Source organism: Vanessa tameamea, chromosome 14 (genome assembly GCF_037043105.1).
Source record: "Vanessa tameamea isolate UH-Manoa-2023 chromosome 14, ilVanTame1 primary haplotype, whole genome shotgun sequence".
Taxonomy (NCBI): Eukaryota; Metazoa; Arthropoda; class Insecta; order Lepidoptera; family Nymphalidae; genus Vanessa; species Vanessa tameamea.
The window spans coordinates 7,838,020-7,851,367 of NC_087322.1; the positions used below are offsets into that span (position 1 = coordinate 7,838,020).

Here is a 13,348-nt window from a genome sequence, read left to right on the forward strand (position 1 = left end):
TAATGAAAGGGGAAATTTAATTCCTAATGATTCTCGTCTTAGCCCGTAACGAGGAAACTTGAAAAAGGGCTGCGAGTCGCACTCTTTTTATGACAAATCGTTTTAGACGAACCGGAGATTGTTCGTTTCAATTCTTCATCGCCGCTGCCTTACGTTTAAGTCTGTTTTCATTAGCAATGACCGATGTTAGCGTTCGTGTCGATCGAATAAAAAGTTAAGCTCAGAATTGGATTACAAATTTATTCATCAAACATTTTCAATGCTCGAACACGGCTGCGAGCACCCGAAGCATATGTAAATGTGTGATAAGCACGAAGGGAACGGCGCGGCGTGCATAGGAGGCGGCGGCGGTGCGGCGGCGGTGCGGCGGCGCGGCAGTGCGAGCGTGTTCCAAGTACACGAACAAGTCGTGTCGAGGCAATATGGGACATACCGCACGCCGCCCGCCGCACGCCTGCCGCATTGTTAAACACGCCGACGACTACCGCAGAGCTGCACACTCGCATATTCTCCACTATACGGCGGCCGCCTCCGCCTCTCTCGCCTTTGTCGTTTTGAACTAATATCATCGAATGTAGCAAGTGCTACGGGCGAAACCACAAACCGAAACTCAATATGTTCCTATACTCACAGCTGGATGAAAGGCTTAAGAACAACAATGCAACCTAATCGTAAGAATAATGCATCATTCGGCTTCAATTTACATTATTAATTGAAATTAAAATGTAAATAATACCATTCATAGAGTTATATTTGTTATCTAATTAACTACTACTTGAATTTGTGCATAAATTGATTTTTCCTCAATTAAACGCATATTTACTGTTAACAAATTATGTTATATACTGCTTATGAGAAGGTATTAACTATATAATTGTTTGAGTTTGCGAGATTTAATGTTGAGTCAATTCATGATTAAAAAACAAGATATATACAATTGTAGTTAGGTTATGGACTCGTGGTGTACTACATGATCTGCAAGTACGAAGAGAGCGCGTTGGCCGCCCTTCCGCCCATTACGCTGCCAACTAATTGAGATAAATTATGAAGACGTGAGCCGAGTCGAGAGCTATCGCGCCCGCCTAACTGCTAATTACTTGCAGCGATTTCAATTATTCGAATGTTCTTTTTTGTTTATTTCTTTATAAAATACTGGTTATTGGAAATTAGTGGAGCAATACAAACAATAAATAATTGTACCATGAGAATGCATGCTTACGTTGCATTATCTTAATGGCATGGTGGTCGCCACAGTGCAGGACCTCACACGTTGCGACGATGTAGTGCAGGCCGCAACCACAAGTCCGCAACATGGGAGAGTACGGCGTGAACGTCTGTGCTCGATGCACGCTCATTACACTTGTGGTCTAATGCTATCCACGCTGTTCTAGATATGGCTTTATGTCTGGACTATGCGATTTTAGGCATCAACAATCAACGAAATAAAAATGAATATCGAGGAAAACAAAGAAGTGACAACAGTAGTTTGAGGACTAGATATGACAAAATTGTCATCACCTACGATGTAGAAAAAAAGAGTCAAATATTAAGCTAATTTAATCATTTATGACGTCGAAACATATCGAGTTAGAAGATTTTTTCTTTTGAAAGTTTCACCGACTAGTGTGTGCGTAAGTTTTTGTTTTTAATAAAATATTGCTCTTTTTACGTTAGTGAAACCAATGGGTATCTGCATATCCGATATTTCAGCGGGAATATTGAATCGATGGGCGTGTGGGAGCGCGCTGTTACGGCTACGGTCGGCCGGCTATCCGTGCAACAATGAATTGATAAGCCATGATTGCATTTACAAATGGAATTTTAGCGCGAAAGGTCGGACTTACCGTTGCGTGTTTCCAATTACAAGTGTTTCATTTAAACGAAATTGCGTTGATTTTAATTTTTAACTGCAAGCTTTCTGGGTTATTAATTGTATGTCTTATTAAAATAGCGATTTCGAAATGAATTTATAACTTTCATATCACGCTTACACTTTGTTTTTACTAATTGGTTGTTTTTGCAACGTAATCAATTTTATTTGTTATATACTTGTACGGAAGGTATAAATATTATAAGAGTAGCATAAAATTTATAAAAATAACACCGGGTTAAGCTATATATTGAAAATGTATAATACAAGTAACAATAAAAAAACAACAAACGTTTTTTTAACGATGATGTACCTACATTGCAATGGAATAACAATACAGACTTTGAAAGGCGAAATGTACGAAATGAAATCGAAATATATAATCGTGTAAGAAGCGAAGGTGTAGAATGCAATATTCAATTTTGTCACGTGAGCAGAGTGGAGGCAGCAGGCAGTAGGCAGGTATTGTTATAAGAGTGGCGGTGGGCGCGATTCGATCAAGCCTGTATAAATCGATGCGATACGCCGGATAAGAACAAAGCCACACAGCTGAGACGAGCACTATCCTAACACTGCGATGTAACTATATGTACGACAGCTCATATGAAAGCTTAACAATTTAAATTGGGGTTTCATCGCAACGATGTCTAGAGAAGGGCGATCGTTCTATAAATATTCAATTGTTTGTGTGTGTAATAAAAATTGTATATGTTTTTAGACTCTGCTTTCATACGGTAAATTTAACGTAGCTATTATACGTAGCTTTGTTGCCCTTCCACTATTTTTTGGTCTTTTGTCGTACGATTCATAAATTCAAATCATTTGTAAAAAATACATTAATATAAAAAGCATACCTATTATTCAATACGAGATCATATAGATGGTAAAAAATCGTGAAGCTACTTGTTTACTTCTAAAAGGGATAAATTATATTAATGTATATTTGTATTTAACTAACATAACTTAGTATTTTAAATGTTGGAAAAGAGTAACTTCTGAGTTTTTTGCCGGTTCTTCTCGGTAGAATCTATCATTCCAAACCGGTGGTAGCTTCACTTAATATAGTTTTGTAAAATGGCGATTCAAAAGTGCTTGTAAAAGTCTTCTTGAATAAAGTATATTTTAATTTTGATTATTTGGCCTAATAATTCGATGCATTAGAAATACGTAACTGTAACAAAAAAAATAACGAAATACATTTGATACCGGATTACTCTAGCCGTTGGGAGGTGTACTAACTAAGTAGTTCAATAATGACAATCATTGCCTATTGAAATTATATGGTTTTTAGATTTTTACTTATTGAAACGTATAATACTAAGAATGTTTTTTTTTTAAATTGTTTCAGTAATTTTCTTAATGTATTTTAATTTATAATTGTGAATTTGTATGTTTCCACAGACGCTCTTGAATTTTTGTACACTATATTCTGCAAAAATCCTTTAACTATTTACCTAAAGCCACTCTCTACTAAAATATTTGAAACGAAACATTTTATCAAGATTATTACTCAATCATGAAGATATCACAAATACGTAAATTGGTCGAATAATAAATAAAACGTGTTATTAAATGTAATTCATTCTGCAAAAATTTCTTATATCATTTCCTAAATGAAACCGCAACTTAAAATAATTTATATTTATCAAGACATTTAAAGGCCTCTTACACTTTATTTTTATTCTCGAGAGAAAAAGCAAAACACAACGGAGACTACTATCGCGCAATCTGTTTCACTTTAGGGCGTCTTAATAATTACAAGTGGCCATTCTTTCCAATTAAGGGAAGTCTCGAGCGATAAATTGCGAGGGTTGTCACTGCGGAGCGGGTGGCACGACTCTACTATGGGAACGAGTACCGACCGCGCGTAAACATCTCTGTCACCGTAACACCAGTGTAAAAACATTTTATAAAATTATGCTTTAAGAGGACTACAAGAGCTAAGTGCCCTTGAGAATCGCACGCACACACTTACAAAATCGACAAAAACGGCAAGCCCGTGAACTAATGGTTAAGCGAGGTAACGAGGTTACGCCCAAATATTCTAATAGACGGCGCCAAACCGAGCGAAGTAAGATCAATCATAAATCTCATAAAAATAGATAGGACAACAGAATTGTTTTTATTTCTTTCGATGTTAGTTAACAAATGATTATAAAATAAAACTGATTCAATTAAACTTACAATATTTTTATTTATATTTTGTATGTATACAATAAAATAGACATTTAGTTTTAACCTTTTTGTTTTCTTTTATTTATATTATTATACCACATTTAGTTCTTATACTAAATATTAAAACATACCAAATTTTAACATTTTATAAAAGTTTGATAATCTATTTATATAATAAAATCGTAAGTGTTCGAAATCTGTAGTGTAGTAACCGTGGGGTAACATATAGCGTAGTGTTTGTTCGTTTTATTAATATCGGTTCACAAAGAAAAAATATATATTCTATTTAAAAAAAAAATCTAAATATTTACTAGAAAAAAATGTCGTCAAGTCGATTTGGTTGAATCATTGGTTAACTAGGTTAATCATACTAGGTTTAATCATAAATCTCAGAAAAATAGATATTAGAATTATTTGTATTGCTTTTGACTATTATTCGAAAATGATTAAAAAATAAAACTGATTTAATTAAACTTAAAATATTTTTATTTATATTTGGTACTACAAAAAAATAAAATATTTAGTGTTAATTTTTTTATTAAAATATTTTATTTAATTTCACTTGTATGTATGAATGTATGTACATATGGAATCTTGCAATCAATATTTCACCCACTTCCACTGAAGCTATGGAGCTGAAAGTTGGCACACATATTTAGTCTCGATGACAATGCACGATTCATGAATTGCTGCCATATTCAATCCAATATGGCGGAAGTTACAAAAAAATTAAAATTTTTGAATTACGTACAAATTACACTTCTAAGTAGCTTCCATGTTATTGTTTTCGACTTTCTTTATTCTGTAACAAATAAATAAATTATATTTTTATTAATTATAAAAGTATGTATTTAAAAATTATGTATCTAAATATGCCCCATAGTACTTTTAATGAAAAATATCATATTGCTTCGAGTTCATGGGGATCGAATGTAGTCACTCTCAATTGACGTTTTCCTTACTTTGACCAAATACTCTATCGTAATTTTTAAAGAATAGCTCGAAAAATCTGATTCTATGCGAACTGATTGCACATTTTTTCTAATAGATGTTATGTTTTCAATATTCATAATTTATAAAAAAAAATATGTTTACTAATAAAATACTCTTACCTTTTAATATCGTTCATATGTATGTTCGGCGCTTAATTTATATAAACGTTTTTTAGTTTTCCTGACGCGTTTCACTTTATTTCCCATATTTACACAATTAAAATTTATAACAAATAATATAATAAAAAATAAATGTCTAATTACTACGACACTATTTTAACTTAATATATTTATTTACAAGAAAGAATAATATTTATTATAAGAAAACATGAAACAATGAATTTACAATTAAAATTACAAAAAAATATCGCGTAACGTAATGATGCGGCGAAAAGATCGACAGTCTGTATAGCATCAGGCCTCGGCCGGCAATGTCTGTACACGGCGTTTACGCACACATGCGTACGCATTTTGTTCGAAAATCAGAATATCTGATTATAAAAAAATCTATTGATTTTACTAAAAAAGTTACACAGGGGTATAGTTATATATTGCTTCTAGAATAATCAGACAAAAAACCAGAATTATTGAATGTATATAAGTATAGTTATTATTTGTTAAGAGTTTTTTAGAGGTAACTTTGTGATTTTTTTCTATCGTACCAAATTAATTACATCATGTTTTCAAAATAACAAATAACTAGCATGTATCCTGAAGATTATCATATTTTTTTTCATTTGGTTTACTGCATTGGATCATATACTTTTTTGCATTATAAAACTTGCATTTAGCTCATGTAGTCCCCTTAATAATACCTACCTTAATAAAAAAACATCACGCAATCATTATTCAATTATTAACTTAATTTAAATTGAATATGATTTACAATTGAAAAAAAAACTTCTTTTTCTACTGTATGAAGGACTCCTTAAAAGAAACGTTAAACATTTATCAAATAATCCATATTTCAAAGTACATACATATATATTATTATGTATTTGCTAAGTTTCGAAATTTTACGACAGTTAGAACAGGTAAAATCGACCTTCAATCGTTTCATATTGTTTACATACTGACTATGCTAGTTTCACAATATAAGTAAAGCTAATATAAAGTCTGTAAAAACGAAACAAACGAAGTATATCGAAATAAATCGCAAATTTAAAGTGATCGAATTTTTTCGGGCACCTATTAAGCAAAGAAGTTGAAGAGAATGCTAAACAAGGCCCGGTCCTCGCTCTGTGAGTTTTCCACTTGAAGTGGTGAGCGAGAACCGGGCGGATTGGGGGTTATGGGGGCGTTATTCAGAGTAGCTTAGATAAGGTAAGGAGGATGAAGAGGCGAGATGTGCGGCGTAATGAACCGGCTTCGAGCAGTTTTTGTGTGGTTTGGGCGCTAAATTGAATATTAGGAGTAATTCAACAGCGAATAAACGGGCGGCAAAATAAATCCGTGGTTATTATATTAGCAAAATGAGATCGTGAGAAGGACGGTTCGAGAGGCCCGTTCAATTTCGTGTTGGTGTAAATTGGCAGTCATAATCCCAGTTTTATAGTGAAAATGGAAGTAGCTTTCGCAATTGTGTCTGCCTACATAAATATCTTTCTCAGTTAGTTATGTAAGATGTTTATAGTTAATTTTAAGTAAAAAATATAACCAAACAAAAACTTAACTTAGGAAAGTATTTTTAAAACGTCACGGTGTTATGCATAAAACGGTCTGCGCGGTATGCGGTGTTGTCAATAAACTCACGACTCGCTTGCAACAGTGTAGCGCCTTCGTGATTTGCAGTGAAAACATTCGCCGGACAAACTAGTGAGGTACGAACAAGGAGTGTAACCTGACACCCCCTCGGCTTGCACGAAGCCGAAGCCAAGACGGTTTATGTAAACTTTATTAAGGCGTGCATTCTCCCTACGCCCCCTGGACCCCCTTCGCTTCGAATTGTAAGACGCGTCGGTGCATTACTCAGCTCGCCGCGTGTTTGCACAGATCGACGGCTCCGTGAACAGACTGCTAACATCGCCTTCGCTACTACGTATCGGTTTCTCACAACACCGCTTCGTATAGCCGGAGCCAATTCTCCAAAATATCTAATAAGAATAGCTAATTTTTATTTTTAAATAAGTTTTTATACTTTCAGTTTTTGAATACATTTAATTTAATTTACTCCACGTGGTTGTGCATAAAAAATTATTAGACGCATATACGCTAGATTTTTTATGTTTTATAAATAGAAATATCAAAGCAGATTTCATGAAACAGAATGGAAGTGGGGTACGCAAGACATTTTGAAGCTAGGTCCTGCATGGATCCGTATGCATTTGGCTTGCAGAGACCGCACGGGTTGTTGGCGTAGCGGCAGCGGTGGAATCGCCGGTGAGTGGCACATCTGTGTGGTGCGCCGCCGCTGCGTTCAGCGAGCATAACAGGGTGTCGCCACCCACCGCCCGCGCCACCACCACCGCCGCGCTAGCACGATAGCCGACATTCGCAACACCTCGCGAACGACGCACTCGGTCGCGAGCTCACTTTAATATAGGGATGAAAATGATATTCGATTTCTTGAGGTATTTATCCAACTATACAACATCTTTTTTTTATTTCTACCTGTATATTTAAGATTCAGAAATTTCATTGATTTTATTATTATAATACATTTATAGTCAAAATAAAGACTCGTAACTAAGGTTATATAATATGACAATTTTAAATATTCCTAGTTAATAAAATGTAATAAATTAATTACAATACTAAGAATCCGAGCCTAGTCTAACATGAATTCGAGAAAGAATAATATTAATGTACCTAATTAAAACGTGCAAAAAAGTCAAAGTTCATAATAGAGCAATAAGTAAAGTTCATTTTGTTGCGAGGGGCAACCCTACGCGGGGTGTGCCACTTGCACCACCCACTTGTTTCAGTCAGGGCCGTGTTATGAAATCAACGCGTTCGAGCACAACACTCCTCTCTACGTTCGCATTCCCAAATGGAAAAAGCAGAACGTGGAGTACACCTCTACGAGAATTTTTCAAAGCAAAATTTTGTTTGAAATTTTAACAACTTCAACTTTGTGAAATTGGAATTCTGTTGGTACTCACATGCCGTTCCTCTGCTGAACTGATACCTGCGAACAAGGAGCGCGATGTTAGAACGTATTCATCTTTTGTTGTTTAGATTCTATTAAAGCATTATATGAGTAGTGCTTTCACTTTTACGTTTAAATACAAAATAAAAGTAATATGTACATACCTAATTTAAAATACAATTATACAATATTAATAAAATAACGAGAAAAATAATCATTTTTGAACTGTACATGTTGAAATTGTAAGAATTAATTGAAATTACGAATAAAATAATTTTATAATTTCGGAAAGAAAGCATATATAAACGTACTATTAAGTGATTATAAAATAAGGATGTTCATTGGTTTGTGTAAATGCTCTGATCGGCAGGTGGGGCGGGAAATAAATATTGCAAGCGCTGTCGGCGGGTCACGCAACTCTACGAGGTGTAATTTAATTTGCGCTACTGGCATTTGAAAGGTTTAAAGCATTGAATATATGTATCAGAGCGAATGTTTACTTTTTTGAATTTGCTCAACAAACATATTTTGATAGTTAGCAAAAGCTTGTTTTCAACTTTAAAGTAATTTATAAAGCCATGAATCGTATCTATATTTGATGGCGTAAATAATATGTTAGTTATATAATGTGCTTTTCGAATAGTTTAATCAATTAATTATAATAACACATATTTGTCAAATACGGTTTAAAGATAATTTACCTATTCGGTAGGTGTAGTATTAATAACTGAATGATATGACAATGAATGAAAAGTAAACACTTCAGAATGTTACAATAATATTTTCGAGAATTTGTCTTAGCCACGTTACACTTATTTATTTTCCTTTAATACTTAAGTATTATATATTTATATATCACAGGAATCCTTGCAATATATTTCATTATCTTGGGTAAGCTAGATGCATATGGAAATAGGTAGCAAGGCAATTGCAATATCAAATGATAACACTGCTATTCCTCTAACGTACGCCGAGATTATGCAGCACACACGTCACAATAATTTAGCACTAACACAAGCGAGGCCATACCGTCCGTGCCTACTGCGACAAATTAGTCTTAGATTCTACTATTGTAATTTATTGCATATTGCCATGAACGAGTCCAAGTCAATTTTTGATATAATGTGAATGAATAATATACCTGTTTCGTCAGGGACTGAATACGAATGATATTATAAAACACATGCATGCAGCCGAGCGTTTTATATCGTATAAATATTCATAAGATAAACCAACCAATTTACAAAGAGGAAAAAATCTTAAAAAACTAATTTAAAAGCTAATTGTATAACTTGAGCGCCTTTACCCAACAATAAGCGTTAATTCCACCGACCACACGTTCCTACTCACATCTACTCGTATGTTAATATTGAACATCAAAGGCATTATCTTCTATCGGTTAATTCGTCTAAGTTTGTGAGCAATAACCGAGCCAATATGTTTGTGATTATGTGCATATATTGCATACATATTAGGTTGTTAATACATAGCATAGGGCGCGGCAGTGCATGAATTGCTTCAATTAATTTAAATGCAATAGCCTCAATTATTGGCCGTATACTCGCTATCTATGGATACACGCAAATTCGGAATGCGCGCATGAAACATACCACAACAATAGGCAAGCGATACTGAATGTGAAATTAATCAAATGATTATGGATATCTATACAGATTAAAATTTAATACAATTTGCTAAAATTGACAATATTGATAACCAATTGCTAATGTCGTTTACTAAAAAAACGTATTAAAATTTTAGCCAAGTGTTTAGAAACTAAGCAGATTATGTTTCAAATAAAATGTCGTACTAAATCAACAGCGTTACTTTAATATAATATTGTATGCAGTATGTATTTATAATTATAATTAGAATATACGAATGTACATGTAGGTAACATAGGTATTTAATTCAGTGAACGTTAAAACGTAGCGCTCGAGTCAGTCCGCGGTGAGGCAGCGCGACGCGGGTGTACACTCAAGTCACCCGCAAAATTACGTTACTAATTGACTAAAACACGCGACGCTCACACCAGCAAGGAATAATTAATTGGGCGCGGGCAAGGTGCGGGGCGACGGGCGAGGAACGGAGGGGCCATCTGTACGGTAACTCTTACATCAGTACACCGATAATGGCACAAATTAGCCAGGGAAGTGGCAGGCGGAGGAGCGGTTGGGGTGGCTGAGGGGGCACTAAGCCGGAACATCCCGGAGCGCAGATTACCGCTTGCTTTTGTAATTAACCGGAGCGACGGGCGGCTTCCAAATCCATTTCTGTGTTACATTTTCATTTGCGGCGCCCTCTTGTTCCCAGTTCGTGTGGAGTATTCGTTTAATGTTCGAACCTACTTTTATGTTTGTGAAGCTAAAAATGTTTAGATAACTATTTAAATATCGAGTTCAAAGTGACGACGACAACGTAAAACAAGCGTTTTATATGCCATGTCAATTTAGTCGCCTATTTACATGCCCTATCCAAACATTACGATAGGTAGACATCAATTCTTAGAAGTGACTTATTCATACTCGGAAAGTAATATCGGAGAGCCATAGCCGTCAGCGATCCGAAAACACGCAAACAGCGGGTTCAAAAAGCCTCTCGTAGGTGGTAAATATTGAAACAGAAGTGGGATCGGAGACGTCTGCCGTGGTAGCGGGGCCGTGGGGTAGGGGGGTAGGGGGACTCTAATAGTCTCCAGTGAGTGGCGCATGGCAAACAAGACGAGCATCACAAACACACGACAGCTCTTAAAATATTCATCTTATGTATTGATCCGTTATGATATTACACTTCAACAGGTTTTTTTAGAGTTCATTTTAGAATTATGCCTACTGTAAGGTATAAAGGCAAAAATGTACATGTTAAGCTACTCGTTTCCCAAATGAATACCGAGAGACGGACGAAGGGACACGTGGTAAGTTTTACATAATTAAATCCAAAAGCTCGTGTTAAAGCACATTAAATAAATAGTCCTAATATTTTATACTAAATCCTTAATAAAAATATTACTTATGTGAATAAACGAAAGGGAAAAATATAGTTTTTGTGTACATAATTTGAAATTGATTAGTTTTCTTACCGTTGCCTTTATCGTCTGGTCGGTGTATATCTGGTGGTTTTGCTAATACGGATAGGGGGTGATGAGGTACGCCAAGGCCTAAGAGGCCTGCAGGAGGTAGGGCACCTTGCCCTAATAGAGGTAGAGGTGGCGCGCCGTGGGCTGGCAGATGTGCTGCATGCATCTGCTGCAGGAGTCGCGGCAAGTCTGGCCTTTGTTGCTGGGGACAAAATAATATATTTAAAAAGTGTTTTTTACCTCTAAGCATTTCAATGTGATTGTTCAGTATTCTTACCAGTTTCTACATTATAGTCATTATAAGGCACATCATTCCTTTCAAATAGCAATCGATTTCTATTCTTTTTTTAAATTCAAATCAAGCGGCATATATTACGTAGGTATGGAAAGTACAAAATATATTCTAGTTAATATTTAAATTAATACTATAGTCATAAATATGTAGGATACGCGAGAACTATCTAAAGTATAAATGTATATTCTAAAAGACTTTTATTGAAGTCAATAAAATTAATATATACCATTTTTTTGACAGAAAAGTTGTTTTTATCAAGTGATTTCAAAAAATTAATATGCCTTAACAAGATAAATTCGTTTGAAAATAAATTATTCAACATTTTAACAGACAAAAATAGAGTATTTTTTTAAAACTTTGTCTGTTTAGATCAAACCTTGTAAACAGAATTTGAACCACCTCCTTTTATCCTGTGAATATGATATTTAACATGTAGGTTCATTTCCGACAATGCTTTTTTATGGTGACCATGACGCGATATATATAAAAGCTTGTTGAAGAATTCATATAAATATAGGTATGAATAAAGTGCGACACATTTTAGCCTTAACTGTCGGCGGTCAAAGTGAATTGATGTGTCACCGCAGAACGCCGTGCATTTTTAAAACAGAGCCGAGGCAAATTAAAAAGTCCTCCACGGACCCCGGCACCGCGGTGTTTTAAAATTTAAATGAGAGCTTCGCCGCCGCCGGCGACGACTGTGCGAAATTGATTACTCCTTCTCCATTATTCCCCTTTTTCCACTTCCCTCGTTTTCCCGCGCTTCCCGTTTCTATCTCGTCACGTTTAACTTTATTATTATACGGGATGGTTTTGCCTGAGCTTCGAATAATCGCCTCCGTGAATCGCTTCCGCTTTCTCGCTCGCTCGTCTCTGTTCACTACGGAAATTTTCCCCGCTTGGGCGGTCACGATCTTTTATTTAGCCACCGAAAATTAATTGGTTTTTCGCTGAGGGCGGAACATATTTTTTATTGGCCGCTCATGGTTCTGATTTATTGTGTGTCAAAAGGTGGCGAACGGCACTTAACCGTGGTACGTTTATCCTAGGAATATTATTATTTAAAAGGTTCTTATTTTGCATTCCACTTTAAAAGTTAAGAAATCTTTAGCGTCTATTATACTTAAATTTTCTTTTCATTCGCTTAATCACATTCACGCGTTCGATTAGATGTAAAACATTCTTCTTTAATATATAATTTTAAATTAAGCTAGCCGCAACGTAAAATTGATGTAATCTGTGAGTACTAGGTAAACTTAAGAGTATCTACTTTTTGTGAAAAGGTGTTGTTTCCGAAAGTCGGGTGGGAAACCAGAGATATCTAAACAAAGCTGAGTCGCGTCGAAACGGCTGGCATGACACGACCCAGCTATTGAGACTCACGCCTCGCGCCTCACGCTCAAAGCCTTATCTCCCTTCCACCCTTCGCCCTCTCCACTTCACTCGCTTGTTATTATGAATGACAATAATGTGCCGTTCATATCTCACCGCCATATTTTTTTCGAAGTGCATTTTACTTTAGAAGTGATTAAATACCAGCAGGTCTCGGGGGATCGAAACTCGTTACCCCTAACGACTACGCCATCCGTTTACTTATCTCGCCGCCAACTTTCGGTGTTTATATTAACTACAAATTAAAGTTTGCTCAAGTTTCGGTTATGAAAACGAGGGGAAAAGATTATTTTTCAATATAATTTAGGGTAGGTACTTTGAATTGCGATAAGATAAAAGTTTTAATGGATAATATTTTTATAAATATAAAATGTATATGTTATCGTATTATAATTACAGGATAAATTTAAAAGATTAAAATTTGAGAATTATTAGATTTATTATTTAAAAGGTTATCAAG

General features: G+C 35.2%; 1 protein-coding gene across 1 annotated transcript in view; it reads right to left on the bottom strand.

Annotated features, from left to right (window-relative positions):
* Nucleotides 1–13,348, bottom strand: part of LOC113398542 (protein groucho-like) — a 52,726-nt gene that overhangs the window by 9,932 nt on the left and 29,446 nt on the right. Inside the window, exons 6-7 of the mRNA XM_026637321.2 lie at nucleotides 11,205–11,403; nucleotides 8,139–8,164 (exon numbers count right to left, since the gene is read on the bottom strand). Of these exons, the coding sequence (XP_026493106.1) occupies nucleotides 8,139–8,164; nucleotides 11,205–11,403 (225 nt within the window). The remainder of the gene's footprint in view (nucleotides 1–8,138; nucleotides 8,165–11,204; nucleotides 11,404–13,348) is intronic.